General features: G+C 52.0%; 1 protein-coding gene across 1 annotated transcript in view; it reads left to right on the plus strand.

The window, feature by feature from the left end:
* The window catches only part of INSR (insulin receptor), a 69,167-nt gene extending 52,276 nt beyond the window's left edge, over positions 1 to 16,891 (plus strand). Inside the window, exons 11-21 of the mRNA XM_090026942.1 lie at positions 2,196 to 2,467; positions 2,727 to 2,869; positions 4,078 to 4,237; positions 5,034 to 5,133; positions 5,421 to 5,488; positions 6,801 to 7,030; positions 7,298 to 7,408; positions 7,489 to 7,648; positions 8,203 to 8,332; positions 8,546 to 8,680; positions 10,029 to 16,891. Of these exons, the coding sequence (XP_089883068.1) occupies positions 2,196 to 2,467; positions 2,727 to 2,869; positions 4,078 to 4,237; positions 5,034 to 5,133; positions 5,421 to 5,488; positions 6,801 to 7,030; positions 7,298 to 7,408; positions 7,489 to 7,648; positions 8,203 to 8,332; positions 8,546 to 8,680; positions 10,029 to 10,383 (1,864 nt within the window). The 3' untranslated portion in view covers positions 10,384 to 16,891. The remainder of the gene's footprint in view (positions 1 to 2,195; positions 2,468 to 2,726; positions 2,870 to 4,077; positions 4,238 to 5,033; positions 5,134 to 5,420; positions 5,489 to 6,800; positions 7,031 to 7,297; positions 7,409 to 7,488; positions 7,649 to 8,202; positions 8,333 to 8,545; positions 8,681 to 10,028) is intronic.
* The last annotated feature ends 2,486 nt before the right edge of the window (positions 16,892 to 19,377 follow it).

Here is a 19,377-nt window from a genome sequence, read left to right on the forward strand (position 1 = left end):
CCTTTCCCCTTGTGTCTGACACCAGCTGATTTCTTCCCTCCTGTTGTTTGTTCTTGTACTGGGAAGTTATGCGCAGGTGTGAAGTGGTGTGCAAAGTGCTGCTTTGACTGGGGCTGAGGGCAGGGGAGAACGTTACATGGAGAAGATGTGAAAGCTGGAACATCACACGTGAGGCCCAGATCTCATCTTCCCTTGAACAGAGGAGTCCTGGGTGCAAGGCTTGTGTTTCCTGCAGGCCACAGGACGGCTGCTATGAGCTGGTCTCTGCCGCACCACTGAGGCTAAACTCTGCCCCAGGGCTGCTAGCCCTGCTGGCACAGAGGAAGGGAATCTGAGTCTGGGGGTTGGATATGGCAAGCCTCTCTGCCAGCCAAAATGGCCTATTGATATTTTGAAGGAGAGGCTTAGCAAGGGAATGCTCTACACCCAGGAGGAGGATGCTCGTGCTTCCGGACCTTCTCTTGGTTCTTTTTGTATTTTTCCATTGGCCGCCCCAGGGTGGATGACTGAGTGGCACAGCTCTGCGCGGGGGGTTACTGTTTTACTGCTGAAAAACTAAATGATCTTCGTTTGGGGACTGCGGAGTCAGCACTTCATCAGCAGTGGGTACAGCTACACTTTTAAGTACAAACAAGGTTTGTCGTTAGCCATAAAGATTCCTCAGGGCAGGGGGTGGTTACTGTGACCTAGAATTGCATCTTTGAACTCTGCCTCCTGGTTAGAGGACACAGTTCAGAGCAATGCACCAGTTGTAACAACAACAACTTAGAAATGGTGTCTTGAGTTAATTAGTAATTGCAAGAAGAGAAGACTAAAACTGGACATGCTCAGCTGAATCTCATCTGGTGTCTCTTGTTCTTTCCTCCTGTTGATAAATTTGTTAGTGCTATCGAATTAGAGGAAATGTTTAAAATCTGCTTTCAAAGTGGTTGCATTTGTTTTTTCAGAAAAATTACATCAGGGAATGGAGCTGAGTACTCTAGGTAAACGCTTGATCTTGGAATCACCTGTTGCAATTTTAATTAACCAGTCATTTGCTTGGCAGTCTGTGGGTGGCGGTGGAAAGTTCAATTCAGCAGCAAAGACTTGCTTCAACTGCTTGTTGTATTTTTAAACTCTGAGTTGGCCACAGCGTGGGCACTGTCCAGGTGCCTTCTGTTTCCTAGGATGGGTAGAAAGCCAGCCATTGTCCCCTTCAACCTGGTGACTGTGACTTTAACAAAAAAAAATTGGATTCCTCTTAATCAACCAATGGTAATTTATCATGGATGCAGCTGGATCTCCTGATCATTCACAAGTCCAAGCCTGGAATTCCTCCCCAAAAGGTGCCGCAGGGGTTGAACGCTAAATCCGGATTATGACACTCGGCATTCAGATTCTTTAAAAAGAGAATCTAAATTGGCGGGTGGGCCTGAAGTCTGGCGAAGCACAATATCATATTTCAAATTAACTGGCTGCTTTCACTTTTAGGGGTGGGAGCTGCTAAAGTCTTATCTGACAGCTTAATGTTCGCAATGGCGGGAAGTTGAAGCAGATTGACTAACTCCTGTACAATAATCTAACAGAAAACACTTGGTTACCAAGCGCTGGGTATGACTAATGCGCATGATGTGAATCTGACAGTAGCAGCTTCTAAAATCGTTTTTTCATGTTGAAAGCATTCAGGAAATGACTGTGCCCTGTTGTGTTTGAAAGGGTTAAAACTTTCTACAAAGCAGAATGGGCAGGGCTCAGAGTAACGTGCCCGGGGCCCAGCGAGCCTCAAACGCAGGTCTATAGCGAGACCCCAAAGACGCTCAGAGGTTTGCCTTGTTGACACGGCTCCGTGCGCTCAGATGTCGAGACCAGGCCGGGTGAGCTCCCAAGTGCTGCGCCCTTGTCTGAGGGATCCTGTGCCTTGGGGTTAGTAACGGCGCGGTTTCCTCCGACGGGGCAGACTGAGCTGATACCTGAGCCTTTAGTTTCTGTTGTTTTTTGCCATGAAGAGGCTGTTCTGTAGAGGCAAGAGGGGTTTGTCATTTAAAAACAATAAAACAAAACCCTGAATACTTCCACGTTTTGCTGCATCGCAAGTGCGCCCGCCTTGCGTTGAGTTTCCATATGAACTCTGAGCTCTCCATTTTAACCCTTTCACTCCAGATGAATCTATTTGAGTTAAACGCAATGAACAGCATTTTGAATGTGTTGTTTGGCAGGCCGTCGAGAAAACGGAGAGACCTTGGCACTGTGGCAAATGCCACTGTGGTGATGCCCACCATCACCTCCTCACCAAACACCTCCGCTGCAGCCACTGGGAACACGGAGGAGCAGAAGCCTTTTGAGAGGGTGATGTTTAAGGAGTCCACGGTTATCTCAGGTCTGCGGCATTTTACTGGGTATCGCATTGAACTGCATGCTTGTAACCACGATGCCCAGGAGTCCCGGTGCAGTGTTGCAGCCTACGTCAGTGCCAGAACCATGCCGGAAGGTAAGCCCAGACTGCTGGCTCAGTCAGGTGAGCGTGTGTGGACGCAGCGGCTTCCTTGGTGAGCTAGCTGCCTTTTGGAGCATGCTTGGGGACCTGCTGTGGCCACGCTGGCCTTGCATGGAGGTGGCGCAGGCACCACCTCCGCCCCCTTTCCCCTCCTCCCTGCTTTTGGCTCAGCTCAGTTCTGCATTTTGTAAAATTCTGGAAAACTTTTTAAAGGAATTTTTGAACCTGATCTATCGAAATCTGCTGGTTCTAGCTAAAGCAGATGACATCGTGGGTCCAGTGAGCCATGAACTGGTGGAAAAAAATGCTGTTCATCTGAAGTGGCAGGAGCCAAAGGAGCCAAATGGGCTGATCGTGCTGTATGAAGTGAATTATGGACGTCTTGGGGAAACAGAGGTGAGACTTTCCAAGCCCTTTGCCTCAGGCCTCCTCTGCACCAGGTGGATGTGATGGGTGCCACACGGCCTGGCCATAACATCTGCCACGAATTTGCTGGGGAGCAGCTGTTCAGTGGGAAGTTGGATTGGATGTCTCGGTGTCTTTCTGCCTTCAGAGGTTTGCGTGTTGCTGGACATGTTTGCTCCAGAGTAGCTGGCTGCAGTCTCCTGCTGCACAGCTCGACTATGGGGTGGATCAGATGGTGCCAGGAGAGTCCAGCAGTGGGTGCTTGGGTTGCGTGATATAGCTGCCTTGCACATCAGCAGCAGGCAACCTGCTTTAGTTGACTTGCACAGGTATTTATCAGCTGCAGTGGCATGGATGCTGGCCGGCAAACCTGCAACTCCTTGTAGCATCCTTCATGGTGATGGTCAGCACTGCAAATTACGTCCTGCAGCTCCCTGCTAACCCGAGATCTCACTTGTAAACCTGGCACAGGGGCTTCCTTCCTCAGGGCTTTATTGCCCTGAATACAACGGGACTCCTACAGATCGCACTGTTTAGCGACTGAGCAGCTTTGAGTATTAAATATGTCCATAAGTTATGAGCTGGGAAGAAGGCTTGTGTCTTGACCTTCTGGCTCTCTTTTTTTTTCCCCTTGTTTGAGGACTCTTCTTGCGCTTCTGAATGTTCATTTAATGCTGAGTGAAAATCTGATTTGGCCTGGAGGTTAGCTTTTTTTCAGAGGCTTGAATAGTAAGCGTCTGCTGGCTGCAATACCTAACTGTTGTTCAGCTGAAATAAATGTAAAAGCACGGGGCTGTCAATAAAAGCCTTTTGTAGCTATCTCCTGTGATGAAGGACCAGGAGCTCTGGGCACTCTCCAGTCCTCACGTGCTGCACTTGTGTTCAGTCCGTAAACTGCCCACAGCGAGTTGCCAGCTCATGCTCAGGCTGCCCACCCCCTAGCACGCTCTGAAGTCCAGCCTACACTCCCATGTGTTACCTTGCATCTGGGACCCGGCTGCCAGCATCAGCTCAGTCTTGATGGCTACCAGGCTCCCTAGGCAAGGAGACATTACACTGCATCTCTGTAGGAGGTTAACAGGTGTTTGCATGGAGAAGACTTGCAGCCTAGCCTAGGTAAGGATGCTTGGTTATTGTGGATCCCCTGATGGTGCTACGTTCTCTGAGAGGCAGTAAAGCTGTTGTCTTCCCTCCTCCAGGAAGCGCACTACTGTGTCTCCCGTAAGCAGTTTGCCAGTGAGCAGGGCTGTAAACTGCGTGCGCTACAGCCTGGTAACTACAGCGTCCGGATCCGAGCCACCTCGCTGGCAGGCAACGGGTCGTGGACAGAGCCGACTTACTTCTACGTGGCTGACTATTGTGAGCTTGCTTTCTCCGAGCCATTCTCTGGGGGAGGGGGCCTGGCAAGGCCATGCTGGCTGGGCAGGATGGAGGTGTGGGGGAGAAGTCTGCCTTGACAAGTAGGAGGTGCATCTGGAAAACAGAAGCAGTCTTGTAAGAAGCTGCTCCACTTCCTTTGGGTGCTCAGGTTCAGTTTGCAAGCCTGTGTGACCCTGTGTTTCTTGTGGGCAGCAGCCTGCGGTCTCACAACCCAGCAAGCTGCTGTCCTGTGGGCACGTGAGCTGCTGGGAAACTCCTCGACATGGGGACGTAGTTTCCTTAGCTTGTGCTTGACGCTGAAGAGAGGTTCTGTGCCATAATGAACCTGTGGTGGGAAAATGCTCGCTCCAAGGCACTTGACACCTTTGTGCGAGGCTTGTGTGTGGGAGCACAAGAAGACTGGGAAGGTGGAACCTCTCCTGTGAGAGCGATTGTTTGGGAGCTGGTCAGGATGCTCATCCGCAGTCATTCATCAAGCCCTTAGACTGCTTGTGTTTAGCATGGACCAGCGAACGGGTTTGGGTACCCAGTCTTCACACTGCTGAGGTTCTTGCCAGTCTCGCTCTGGTCACAACTCGTCGGGCTCTGGCAAGAATAGATCTGTGCCACGGCCTCAGCCTGCTCCTGTATGGCACAGAGTACCTCTTGCCCATTAGCTTGGCAGGGTCTCGCCCTGCACTTTGCGTGGCTTCTGGAGGGCATTTCATTCTAGAAACACGATGCTGTTTGGAAGTATATGTAAAGCGGCACATTGTCTCTCTCTTTCTCTTTCTAGTGAATGCTCAGCCTAATATCGCTGTTATTGTTGTCCCGATCATTTTTGCCTCAATAATTATTGGAGCTATTGGCATTGTGTACGTGCTTGTGAAAAAGAGGTGGGTGACCTTCATCGTTCTCAGCAGAGCAAAGAGAATGTTTTCCCCAGAGACAAGTTCATTATTCCTGGGGGCATCGTCTTTATTTTCTGAAAAAAATAATGAATGTCTGCCTCACTGCTGAGTGACATGTTGTATAGCACGTGAATATCTGATGTTGAGAGAGTCTGCCCTGTACTTCGGGAGCCAGTGTGGCTGCGAGTAAGCTGTATTCGGCCTAAGTGCCTGGCATGCAAGGCACAGACCTGGGGGTATGCTGAAGACTTGCTCTGTCCTCTCTGTTTCAGACAAACCGAAGGACCAACTGGGCCTCTCTACGCTTCTTCTAACCCAGAGTACCTCAGCGCCAGCGACGGTGAGAGCCATGCTGCAGCTCTGGCACTCGTGGTGCTGCGCTTTGTTTTGAACAACTCTTTTGGAAACACGAGAGCACTCTGAAATCGTACCGGGGTGGTCTTGCCCATCGGAAGCTGCTGCTCCCAGTGGGGAATCCAGCTGCTGGAGCAATATTGGGGTAGAGAAGAGGACTGGTTAGGACAGAGTGCTGTTCATCTGGGGCCACGGGAACTATCTAGGAGTCTTGTGCTGTTAATGAGCTTGCTGCGTTGGGTTGGTGGCTACAGCACAGGAGCTGTAAGGAAGGAGGTGTTGGTGTTTTGCTGCCTGTCAGCTGTTCTGTTTGTCCAGGACTTTTTGCTGAGGGTTAGCCCCTGGGGAACCTTGACCTCTTGCAGCAGAAGTGGAAGCCTCTGACATGCAGTGCTTTCCAAAGAACGTCTCCTAGGCTCGGAGTCAACACTTCTGTTGCCCACCTGCCCTCCATCTCCCAGATAGCTTCCCAAGCTAATGCACTGAAAAGTGGTTTCTGCCTCTTGCTGTGCATGGCCAGTCAGTTTGAACAAATGGTCTCTGTGTTTAAGTTTAAGCTGAGGGCTGCACATCCAACCTCGCAGCATTGGAAAGGTTTGGGGGTGCAGGAAGCTGCTTGTTGGTTGTCTCCCTTTGTTCGCCGCTGCAGGGCAGCAGTCTTGGTTGGCCACAGCCTAGGTCTTCCCAGAGCAAGGCTCCCAGCCTGGGAACAGCACGGTTAGTTCAGTGTTTTAAATTTGAGAACAGTTTTCTGTCCTTCATTTGTTTAGACTTGTTGCGTCTTCACGGGCAGCAAATTCAGTGCAGAAATCTGGATCCAGTCCAGGAGAGGCCGCTGGTGTTGGAGCAGCAAGCTTCAGCGCAGGCGGCCAGTGTCATTCCAGGACTAGTCTAGGATCACAACCCACCTTCCACTCTGCTGTTGACCAGCTGCTGCGGTCCTGCTGCTCGCACGGCAGTCTCTTCCTTGGTGCAGATTGCCAAGGCAACGAGCGCTGCCGTGAGCTGGACTGGGCTCAGCTCCTGCCCTCATGCGGCGACTGACAGCAGGGCAGCCTGGGTGTGCCGTGCATTGCCCTGAGGAAGCAGTGCTTTGCATTTGCTTTGCACAGGAGTAACTGGCCATGCAGAGGGGAGGACATGTCCCCGTCTCATCCCCCACCCTCTGCTCTGTGCTGCGGAGGACTGTGCCAGAGGCCCAGGGGCTCCCAGACTCGATTCCTGTGGGGCTCAGCCCCTGCTGTGAGAACCCCTCCTGGCGACGGCCGTGCTCACCCCAATGTCTGTCTGTGTTACAGTTTATGTCCCCGATGAATGGGAAGTGGCCCGAGACAAGATCGCCCTCCTCCGTGAGCTGGGTCAAGGCTCCTTTGGGATGGTGTATGAAGGGATCGCCAAAGACATTGTGAAAGGGGAGCCCGAGACCCGGGTCGCCGTGAAAACCGTGAACGAATCTGCCAGTCTTCGGGAGCGCATCGAGTTTCTGAACGAAGCTTCGGTCATGAAAGGCTTCAGTTGCCATCATGTGGTAAGTGAAGCATCTCCATCTTGGGTGGGACTCCCGTGGCTCCATCCAGCTCGTGGGCCGGGCAGGTCCCGCTGCAAAGGCAGCCACATGTGTTAAAGGCAGAACAGGGTCACCCAAGGAGCAGTTTGGAAAGTGCATCCTGCTCCGCAACTCCATGGTGTGGTCAGGCCCCACGTCTTGTTGCAGTCAGCAGCCAGGGAAATGCTGGCTTGGCGGGCACGCGTGCTTGGACACGGTCTAACAGGGAATCCCTTTTCCGTTTTTCAGGTGCGTCTCCTAGGGGTGGTCTCCAAAGGCCAGCCTACGCTGGTTGTCATGGAGCTGATGGCACATGGAGATATGAAGAGCTACCTGCGTTCCCTGAGACCCGATGCTGAGGTAAGGGCAGGAGCAAGGAGATGCAGACGCCCCTGACAAACTGCCTGGCTGTGGTCTCTGACCCTTTCTCTCCATCGTAGAATAACCCTGGCCGTCCCCCACCAACTCTCAGGGAGATGATACAGATGGCTGCAGAGATTGCTGATGGTATGGCTTATCTGAATGCCAAAAAATTTGTCCACCGAGACCTGGCAGCTCGTAATTGCATGGTTGCAGAAGACTTTACTGTAAAAATTGGAGGTATGTGTCGTGTGCTCCAAAGCTGGTAGCAAGCCTCAGTTAATGAGGAGGAGGCTGTGTGAAATCCAGGATGGATGCTGTCTGTCCTTTCAAGTCCTTTATCTGGGCTAATTTTCTTGTGTCAGGTCTCTCTTTCACTTGCCATGCCCAAAGCTGCAGGTAAGTGAACTGCCTAATTTAACCTTGCAGCAGCTCAAGTCAAGCCTCAGGAAAAGGAGACCTCAAAAGGCCCAGGCTGTGCGATGTTCTGATCGGCCGTTAAGCTTTTGTGTGTATTCAACTCCAAAAAGGCCGAGGCTGAGAACCTATTCTAGAGCCTCGCCTGCTGCAAGTCTCGCAGGAGGTTTTGGCACTGGTGCCGCAGAGATTGAGGGGTGGCCCAAAGAGAAGGCCCCCACGAGGCAGCTTGGCCCTGCCCACTGCAGTGATTGTCTCGGCGTCGCGTGTGGTAGGACAGCGCGTGCTCGGTGACCATCCTCGCCCTTCCAGTCACCAGCAGGGCTGGGCTGGGCCCGGGGCAGTGACACTGAACGCATGCTGCTTTCTTCTGTCAGACTTCGGCATGACCAGAGACATCTACGAGACCGATTATTACCGTAAGGGAGGCAAAGGACTGCTGCCCGTGAGGTGGATGGCGCCCGAGTCGCTGAAGGATGGCGTCTTTACTACTTACTCAGATGTGTGGTAAGTTGTACCCGGCATGTCAGGATGACGGGCAGTAGGAGCCACAACAGCAGGTCACTTACCTCAGTCTGTGTGAGAGCTCAGCTCTTTATGATGCACTCTTAATGCAGTTTCAGAAATAGTGCACCTGCTAAAATCCTCCCCCAGTCGGGTTTGAAGATGTTATCTGTGGATTGTCTGTGCCTGCCTGACAAAGACTGTGATCTTCTGCAGGTCGTTCGGAGTTGTGCTTTGGGAGATAAGTAGCTTGGCAGAGCAGCCATACCAGGGACTGTCCAACGAACAGGTGCTAAAATTTGTAATGGACGGAGGGTACCTGGATCAGCCAGACAACTGTCCAGAGCGACTGTAAGTACAACAGGCGAGCTGGGAGTGCCTGAGTTATGCCTCTTTGCCAGTGTACAGTCAGCACAGGTTGCACATGCACACTCTGAATGGAAGAGCAGAGCAGCAGGCTGAGAGCCACCCACCAAGGAAAATGCAGCCCCCTACCCTGAGAGTGACCAGAGTGGAAAATAAAGGTCATGAGCCAGCCCAGGTGACCAGAAAGGAGAACAAACCTGGCTCTTATAGTGTAGGAACAGGCTGCTGAAACCTGAGAGTTCAGACTTGGGGAGTGTAAAATACAAGCAAGCAATGCGTCAGCCGCCCCTGCCTGAAAGCGCTGGTCCTAGGCAGCCAAGGGGCCCCAAGCAGTGTGCCAGGCAGGGTCTTGGTGGCTGCACAGTGGTTTGCCTGTGGCTGTGGATGTGGGAGAGCTGCATGTTAATCCAGAGATCCTAGATGCTGCTGTCCTGGGGAGGCTTGCCGCACTGGCACTGCTGTGTGAAGTGCAGGTTTCTCTTGGGCCGCTGCTAGGCCAGAAGGAAGGCGGCTCTCCATAGGCTGCTGGCCAGGTGTCTGCCTCATGAGGAAAGGCCAGCTGCCTTGCTGAGTCCCTCCCCTGCGGGTTTGTCAGCTCTTCCACACTGCACTGCGCTTAGGGCTCAACTGCCAGGATTCATGCTGAGGCAGCTGCAGGGTCACTTTCCCACTGCTAGGAGTGCTAAAGGGGCAAGTGTGGCAGCATGATGGTGAGCGTGCCCGGAGTCCAGAGTGGTAAACGGCATGTGGCTGTTCAAGCCCCCTCCAGACTGAATCCCCATGCCTGGTGCAGGCCACCAAGATTGTTTTGCTCCTAGCAGTGGGGCTCGTCTCTCCTCGTGTTTCCTGCACTTGGGTGGCCCTGCGCTGTTGATGGCCTGGCCTGCGTGACACCACTCGCCGTCCAGGGCGGTTTCTGGGTCCTGGTCTGGGATGTGGACAGGGCTTGGCTGCCTACAGAAGTGAGCAGTGGGCAGAGGTGGGTGGGGATGCTGCAGGGATGAGATGCAGGGAGGCTCGACAAGAACTTCCCCCAGAGCAGTTTGGAGATGGCGAAGCTGAGACCTGGTGCAGGAATAAACATGGCCTGGAAGGAGCTGGCGGGAGCTGCAGGCCCTGGCAGGAGCCGAGGGAAGGAGCAGGAGACTGTAGAGAGAAGCAGAAAACAGGAGGAGAGCAAGAGAGGAGAGCGTGCCCAGGAGAGTGGCAGCGATTGCAGGGAGTCTGCCCCAACAGGGGCTCAGAGACTAGATACCTCTGGGTCTGGTGCCGGCCAGTGTCCAGGATGGCAACCCCCTGCCAGATCCTGATTCTCTTGTTTGTCCCCCTACAGGCACAGGCTGATGCAGATGTGCTGGCAGTACAACCCCAGGATGCGCCCCACCTTTATTGAGATCATTGAGATGCTGAAGGAGGACCTCCACCCCAGCTTCCAGGAGGTCTCGTTCTTCTACAGTGAAGAAAATAAACCTCCGGACACGGAGGAGTTTGAGATGGACTTTGAGAACATGGAGAGCATTCCCCTGGACCCCTCGTCGTACTCGCAGAGGGACAAAGTCCTGGGGCGGGACAATGGGCCCTCCATGGGTCTCAAGGGGAACTACGAAGAGCACATACCTTACACTCACATGAACGGCGGCAAGAAAAACGGGCGGATTCTCTCCATGCCTCGGTCAAGCCCCTCCTAACACTTTCTGTTCGGCCCAAGGGTTGTGTCAACGCTTTTCCCCTCCACAGATCTCAGGACTCTTGTTGTTGCTGCCACAGTGCATGACACGCATCTACAAACTCTTTCTTCAGATTTTTAATCATCCGGCGATTAAGAGACTTTTTTTTTTTTTTTTTTGCCAAGTTGACTGGTTGTGAGACTTATCTGTGAACATAAATGGAAAAGGTTTCCATGGCTGCTGTTCCTTCTGTAACCATCGTTTCAAAACAGGAAGTGACCTTGTCAGTCGGGTTAAAAGAAGGGGGATTTGCGTTTGCCAGCAAAGGAGATGAGAGTTGCCGGTATCCGAACCGCGTGGTTGCAGTGCAGGAGGAAACTTCTTCGGGACGGACGTTCTCCGCAGAATTCCAAGGTCTCTGGCATCTTTCACTACGGCCGAAGGATTTTAACACCCATCAGTTGGACGCGCCATGTCCTCAGATTGACCAATAGCTGCTGCTTTCATACTTTTCAAATGGGTGAAATCCCATGTGCGTGCGTGGGTGTGTGTGTGTGTGTGTGTGTTTGTGTATGTGTGCATATGCCGTATATACATGTGGGGTGCATATGTATTAAGATATACACTTCTTTTTGTACATAAGTTTTGTATGTTCTCATAGAAGCTTTCCTGTTCTTGTAAGTGTGTACTCCTCTTTTTCCCAGTTCCCTGGAGTGACTGAACCCTAAACAGATTATTTTTATACTAAGGACACTTGGGAGCAGCTTCTTCTCTCATTAGCAGATGAGGAAGATATGCTGGGAGCCAAAGGACTACAAGTCTGAGTTTTGCGGATTCTTTCAAGACCAAACAAAGCAGGAGCCCCCTGACCTGAGAGATCAAGCTTTCTGTCCTTGCAGCATTAAGTATATATATTGTTTGCTGTAATATATTTAAAATGTTTTGTTCCATTCTTTTCCTCTTTCTTTTCCTCTTTTTTTTTTTTTAAGGTTTAAATGTTAAGTTCATATAAATTATTATTATGATCCTTTGCGGGGGAGAATTGGGGGTTGGTTTGTTTGGTCTTAAAGTGGTCCAAGGATTTCAGAATGAACTAATTTTAGCTGATTACTCTCTGAGGAACTATGAAGCACATGTTAAGTTTGTACTTGACAAGGCTTTAAAATACAGTTTTGTGATTTATATAACAGTCAGCTGGCTCCAGCTAAAAGCCCCGAGATAAAGTAGTTTGGACTTGACTTGGTTGGTGGCAGCTGACAGACGTCGAAGCGCTGCCCCCCAGTTCTCTGCTCTGCTGCTTCCTGGCTTCCACTTCACTTCACCTTCCACGCGCACTTTCCCAGCGACGTTGGAGAAAACCCGCGACAGGTGGAAGAGCAAAAACTCTAACAGGAAAAGACACTAACCTGCCCCGGAGGAGTGGGGGAGCGCTCAGTGCTCCGCAAGCGAAGCCGCCGTTGAGCCCAGCTGTGGTGAGCCAGCCTCTGCCTGCCGCCTGCGTGGGCGTCTGGCCTGGGCCAGCAAGCGGACCTTTGGTGTTTTCTGAGATACCTGCACTGTGCCCTGCAAGCCGGTCAGGGCTGCTGAGTTGTTAGCTGGTGCCTTCAGCTCTCAGGATGCTGACTGTTGTCTTTCAGACCGTGCTGTGTTTTGCTGCTCTTTGCTTAATGGGCAGAGCTGCTAGCGTAGGGTATTAGACTGCGCGCGTCGTGTGCTGGCGGGGAAAAGGTCTGAAGCCGAGGGGCGCAAATGCATCGCTGAGCTCAAGAAGCAAATGCCCTGGCTGCGGCAGGTTGCGCTAGTGCAGGAGAGCAGAGGGCAAGGAGGAGAGAGAAGGCCGTGTCCAGCCGCTCGTTCTGGAAGGTCTGGGAGCTGCAGCCGAGTGTAGCACCGCTCTGTGCCATGTGCTGCGAGTGAGGGGGTTTTCCTGGCTCGGCTGGGAGGGGTGCCAGGCACGTAGGGATGCTGCTTTGTGAGCCCGCCTGGGTGCTGCTGCTTCGCACTTTCCACAACTGATAAAGCGAGTGTTGAAAATAGAGCAGGAGATGGAGCGAATGGGGGTGCTTTTGCTTTGACCCCTGGCTGCCAAGGCCAGACCGTAGCTAAGCTTGTGAGGGCAGCACCTAGAGAGCGGTACGGACTTCGGTGCGCCACGAAGAAGGAACAGCAGCCCCTTGTGCTTCTTGCACCGAGTCCATTGTGACAGAGGCAGAAGGTACAAACTGTGCAAATCCAGATGCAAAATCTATGATGTAAATACCAGACAAGCAGTTTCTGTTTCAAGAGGCTTAGCTGACACTTCTTGGGCTTTACAGCTACTGACTGTCTAGCAGCTCTACACTACACTGCAGGAAACAAAAGCTATCCTCACACTTTTCTAATGGAGAGATTTTCTTATTAGGATTTTTTAATTTATTTTAATATATAAATCACTGTAAAAACAAACCATTTGCTTTCTTAAAACACACAGAACATTTAAATTTTTATCAATGACAGCTAGGCAGGAGGAAGTTGTGGGATTTTTCTGTCCTGCTCTGGCGCTGTCTACCTCAGTGTCTCGTAAGGATATTTTTTTAATGCCATGCAACTCTAGACTTGATGAAATATTCTGGTCTGGACCTATTGTGAATCAGGGAGAATCCAATATCAGCTGATTCCAATACTAGGGACCATTTACCAGAGGGCTGGGAGGACAGCTTGTCATTATTTACCACCTAATTTAAGCAGTAGTGACCAAAGACGCTCTGTGGCTCCAGGTACACAATGGCTAATCTGAATCTAATGCAGTATCCAGAGTTCTGCTGTAATGAGGAAGATGCCCCTTTATGGACAAAGAGTCGGTTGTCAAGGTTAAACATTAACTATGTGGGCTCTTTCTGAATTCACAGCCTGAGGAGGAGCGGATGGTGTGTTTTTGGAACAGTGCGGACAGAGGTTAATGACCCGATAGACTAGCTTGAGTCGGACATCGCGGATCCTGTTTCCTTCTTGGCTTGCTCCGGTGCAGATCTGGGGTGCGTGCGCGCAGGGTGCAGTCCCTGCAGTGCAGCGCTCCGGCCGGATCCTTACCTTTGGGACACTTCAGAATTGCAGCGACTGTAGCCGGGAGCAGGAGAAGACCCGTTACGCAGGCAGACGCTGGAACCTGTATTGTACCTAGCTTGCTTTCCCTGGTGCTGCTGGGCCCTGCGTAGCACGCTTGGCAGCGCTCAGCTCGCCGAAGGCGAACGTGTGTTCTGCTTTGGCCGGGCTTTCTCTTCGCTCAGCACCTCTGTGAGCTCCTCCAGCACCTTCGCGTGGTGCCGGATCGGCAGCGGCTAGCAGTGGGGTGCTGCGCGTATGCCATCAGTGGTGGCTGTGGGGATGAGGGAGGAGGAAGAGAGTGGCGCCTGGCTTCTACGCATGCTTTTGTGCAGGGGGGAGAAGTCCATGCTGGGGCTGGAAGGAGCCCCGAAGGCAGGCCTCACCAGTGGGACAAGCCTCTCAGTGGGTGGTGGGACCTGTGCGTGTTGGACAGAAACTTCTCTGTTTATCGTCTGCCTGCAGAAAGGTGCTGCGTGGCAGTCGGCTCGGCCTTTCTTCCTGGGAGATGCTGCTGTCTGCGGTTTGGACCAGAGCTGAAAGCCCGGGGACTGCCGTGGTCGTCCAGCCACGCGTTGCAGGGAAGCCCTTCCCGAGCAGCGAGAAGGCCCAGGGTGGTGGAGCAGGGCTCTGGCAGGGTGGCTGCAGCACGCTGCTTGGGAGACCTCTCTCCTTTCCCAAAGGAGAAGGAGCAGCAGCAGCTGCCGCTGATGCCTGGACCCCTGCGACCACCTTGGAGGGGCGGTCGAAGCGTGGCAGGCTGGGTCGGTCCTCTTCCAGGGCTCCGGTGAGTCTGTCCCAGGGCCTCGTGTTGCAGAGAGGAGGGTTTTGCTGCCCCCTGCTGCATAACTCGGCGTGCAGAGCTAGCGAGGCAGAACATGCAAGCTGGGCGCCTGTGCCCTGCTGCCTTCCCCACGCAGGTGCGGGAGCCTGCGAATAGGCAGGTGTCTCGGTAATATTACACGATAACTTCTCCCGAACGTCCCTTGCAAAGCTGGTGGCGCTGGTTTTGCAAGACGGTGCACCTTGCACTGCTCTCTGCTGCAAAGCTTGTCTGCTAGGCTCAGAAAAGTGTTTCTTGTGGCGGCTTGTAAATAAGTAGTCTGTGGTGTTGTAAGGTAGAAGAGCTAATGGCTGCATGCTCCGTGCCAGCGGGGTTAGCTTAGAGGTGTGATGTGAACTAGACCAAGCTGCAGCAAGGCCTTTCTTATGCTATGGTGGCAAGGAAAAAGGCTGCTGTCAGGTTGCTAAAGGGTACTCTGGATTATGGGTCGTGTATCTCTTTCCTCCTAAACGTGTGTTATAGTAACAGGACACTGCTTCATCTTTGTGTGTTGCCTGTGATGTTGGTATCTCTTTGGAAAACCTCAAAGCTGCTCCCCACGTTGCTTGTGTGGAACCTGATGGAGGCAACCGGGAAAAGAGGCAGGAGTGAGGCAGATCCTGTGCCAGTTATCCTCCAGCCTCAGGTTTTCTATCAGGAGGGGAAGAGGCAAGCTGGGTCCCTCTTGTATGTCCCTGGGTGTGAAGATGGGGCCGAGCCCTTCGCCACGGCGGCTTTCAAGTAGGCGAGTGGGCCCTGATATGGAGACTGGAACCTCTTTTACGAGTCAGAAATTAAACCAAAATCTTTGTGCCATAAAAAAGTTTAGTAAAGAGGCTTATGCTGGGTACTTACTTGGTCAGTCCATGTGAGACGGGCTGAGACTGCAACAGCAGACGGACTGAGAAACTGCAGTAAAACCTTTGATCCTCTTGCTGTTTCCTAGCCCCACTAAACCTCTCTTGTGAATGTGGAGCCGAACAGGGCATGGTTTGTGTCGTGAACTTGCTGCCTTTGACAACACGCCTAGTGCCCTGGTGGTTTCCGAAGAGCCATGTCCAGGGAAAGGAGCTGTTGAATGGATTGGGATTGAGGCATACTAACTTCAACGCGTGAAATCTCTGAGATAAGATGAGTTATTTCTAGGAACATAAATTAAAATTGGCCTTTTTTATTATCTTCTGCTTGGCTCGATGTTGACTCTGCTTGGATAATGTCCACAACTATCGATGTAAGAGCATTCACGTGCTTCACCCTGCTCTGTTTTGGCTTGCCTTGTCATGAACCTCTTAGGAGTGAGGCTGACAGTAAATCTGCCCTTTGGAGGAGTTTGCTATTTTGCAAGCCATTATAAACATTACTGCCACATCTGATGCAGTGAAGTGGATGTTTCATTTTTTAAATCAGCCCACTTTGTTCCTCCAGGAACAAGCATCAGCCTTGCAGTTCAGCAGAATACCTGCAGCACAGGGCAAGCTGGAAGAGGACAGGTGGAGAAACGGAGATTTATTTTTAAATGTTGTATAATTAAGTTAATACTAACTTGAGCAGTGTTTATATTTTGCCAAAATAGTTGGAGTCAGCAAGAAAACTATTTCTGATGGTTCTTTTTTGTTCCAAGGTCTGTAAATCATCCCATTTCACTTGTTCTGGAAAATATGATTGAAACACTGTGGCCCAGGCTTAGGGATGCTACAGGCTCCAGTGGTCCCATGGGCCTCAGTGGAAATATAATCACAAGCTTAAATTTAGGCATGTGCTTGAGCAACTAACTGAACTGTATCCAGTGGTAAGACCTCCACTCCCCATTTACAAAGACGCTGAAATATTTCACAGTATCATCAGCAGGAATATACAGATTGAAACTGAAACTGGTAAAGGCTTTTACTGGGTTAGGAGGTTCCCAGTATCTCTGACGTACTGTCCCACTTGTCACCAGATCACTCTTACCGCACTTGAATTCTTCCAGCAGCACCAGTTACCTTCCACGGCACCAGTTACCAAATGCTTGCCCCAGCCCTGACTCCGCAGAGGAGAGCTGATGGAGTTTGTAGAAGGGCCACATTTTAGCTTTGAAGGCTGAATTAAAATGTTAAAAAGCTAAAAGGAAAACGTTAGCTTTTATTTGGGGTGAAGAATAGATTTGTTCAAGTATCAGCACAGTGCCTTGTGTTTGAGGCATCCTGTTGAAGTGGGTACTGGACATCATCTTTACCAATGCAGCCAAAAGCAAACATTCTGTTTGTACCTTAAATAAGCTAAAGGCAAGTTCAGTTGCGTGTTAGGTAAAGCTCTGTAAAGTCTGTATTTTTTTTCTATATTTAATCTTGCTGCTCCTGCCTTCCTCTCTGCACACAGAAGGTCCCAGGATGCTGATAGTCTTGCAGATACCTCTTGTTTGAAATAATAAGTAAAGGATCAAAATGTGCCATGGTTTTAAACAAAACAAAACAAACAAACAAACAAAAAAAAGCTTGATTTTATTTTTCAATGTTTTCATAAAAGAGCCAAGCAGTGACATGTACAGAAGATATCTTTGAATATTAAATCTTGCTGTGTGTAAAATATTGAACAATTAACTGTTTATAATAAAATTCTGAATATATTAAAATTCTGAATAAGTTATCCAGGAATAACTCTGGTCATTTTTGTCTCTGCTGTCTGTGCAATGCTGAACACTGTTTTGCCACAGTCAAGGCATCAGATTCACATCTTGGAAGAAGTAATACTTTTAGTGGCAAGATGAAGGAGCTAAGGGGGGGGGGGTGGCCCTGCCAATTCTAGGCTTGTGGTTTGAGGCCCGGTTAACTCCTCCGCGCAGTTGGTTCTGGGATCTGTCCTCGGCTCTGTCCTTGGGGCACGGCTTCATCTGGAGGTGAAGACGTTCGATATAAACAGTGGCGGGAGGAGAGGATTGCCTTCTCCCAGGAGACGCCTAGTGCTGCCTCTCTGTAGCACGGAGAGAAAAACTCCACCTGCACCACTGCATGGCGCGCTCATCCTGCACAGACCGTGTCAGCGGAGCTGTGTTCTGGGCCCCGCTTCGCGCTCGGTCCGGCACGTAGCAGACTTAATTGGACCTGGCAAACCAGTGCAGCCCAGTGCTCCGAGTCAGGCAGCAGTCAGTGCTGAGTGCGTTGGAGAGCTTTAAAACCATTTTTCCTCCCACTTGCCCTGTTCTTTATCAGGGGTGAAATTCTGTGTCTGCTCCAGCTGTAGCGATCAGCTGCAGGCAGGAGGGTGTATCATTGCTTGCAGCTGCCACTTGTATTCTCACTCATTTAAAAATAGATCTGGCTTTGCATTTTATTAGTATAGATGCAGCCAAGCTTGCCTGAGATCCGCTTGCTGGGTTAGGGGTCTGCAGGAGACAGGAGGCAGCAGCTTGGAGCTCAGCGCCGGCTGCAGAATCAGTCCGAGAACCAGGGTGACTTAGGTTGCACTGTGCTGCTGGGGGCAGGTGGCTACCGGTACCCAGCCTGAACAGAGGTCTGCCGCGGGGACGCCCTCTGTCACGGGGAGAGCGAATAGGAGCCCCCAGCCAGCTCTTTTGAAGCTGCTTGTACCCTCACAGAAACTAAAACCCCGGTGGCTCAGGGAGCCCAGCAGGACCAGGGACCTGGGGCCCAAACTCTTTGCAAGACAAAGGCACAAATAGGCCTTGGTCTTTCTGAGCTCTCTGGGCCTGAAGTTCCCCTGGATGTTTGTGCTCTCAGTTCCCTTCTCTGGACCGTACCTGTTTCCCAGCTGGAGCACAGGATCCTTGGGCCAGATGTGGTGACGCACAGATGAACCTGCCGGTACTTGCATGAGAGCGATGCTGTGCAGCTCTGCATGGCGCAGGAGCGGTCTGGATGTCTGTCTGCAACATAGAGGACTGGCCTGAGCCGTGTCGAGTATGGAGCTCGTGGGTCCCGGGGAGGAGCCCGGCCCATCTCTTCCCTTGTGCATCTGTTTACACTTCTCTGCCCGGAGCTGTATCTGCTGCTGTTGCCCAACTTCCTCATCTGGTCGGTGCCTTCTGCCGGTTCAGCTTGTCTTGAGCAGCGCACATCAGGACCAGGCACAGCAGCTGGATTCACCTTTTCTTCCTCTCCCAGGTGGCTGGTAAGGGGAGGTCATCAGCTTGGCAAAACTGCCCGCTCGGATGGACCGTGCTTAACCTGCGGTGCTCACAGGGAACCCATAAAACAGCCTGAGCTGGCAGATCTGCTGCAAGCACTTTCCAGCAAGTGTGCTGTGTGCCTGTGGCAGCCTTTGCATTGTGACCGTTTGCCAGAAGACCAGTCTCCCCTGCTCTGCTAGCTGCTGCCAGGTCTCAGCCCATCTCCCGGGTCCCCTCAAGGTGATGGCTGGGCGGCTTCTCCTGCTCTTGGTAGCAAGTGGATCTTCCTAAGGCAACAGCAGAGGTTTGCAGGTCCCATGCACTCGGAGCGCAAGAGGTTGGCCTGGAAGAGAGGCCGGGGCAACTGCAGGGTTTGCCTGCTGTGCTGCACAGGAGCAGCCTGACACTCGGGCCTGTATCTTGAATGGCAGCAGCAGGCGGGAGGGCTAGGCCTGGAAAGATGAAAGCTGGCCCAAAGTCTCTGCCTTGGGAATCCGGGTAGTGGCTGCATATGGAGCACTGGTCAGGTGGTGTTTGCAGATCTGGTTCGTGCAGCTTGGTCTGCTCACCAAGTGCATCTTTCATCTCCCCAAGGGAGTTGAGAAGCCAGAGCCAGCAGCAGCCCTGGTCCAGGAGCAGGAGGAGAGACAGCTGGTTGTGACAAGTGGCTCTTCTGCTCTGCGCAGGGTACCTGGCAGCCCCCACGCTGCCTGCCCACGCCCTTCATGGGCTCGCGACTGGGGCCAGCCTTTCCCCCATGCGCTGTGTGGTGTGCGCTGTAGCTCGGCACCTGCCACGTGCTTGAGTCCCCACCTGGAGCCAGCTGTGCCCACGCCTGCCCAGGACAGGCTGGGCTCCAGCCCACGGGATGCCCATTCCTTCCTCCGCGGGCATCCCAGGTTCCTCTATGGCAGGTGCTGTCCCGTGCTCCTTGCCTGGCTGGGATCTGCCAGGGACCTACAGGAGGAGAGAGCATTAAGGGGAGAGTGGGTGCTGTGCTGTTTTT

The sequence above is a fragment of the Crocodylus siamensis genome, chromosome 14 (assembly GCF_052110815.1).
Source record: "Crocodylus siamensis isolate JL-2025a chromosome 14, ASM5211081v1, whole genome shotgun sequence".
Classification (NCBI taxonomy): domain Eukaryota; kingdom Metazoa; phylum Chordata; order Crocodylia; family Crocodylidae; genus Crocodylus; species Crocodylus siamensis.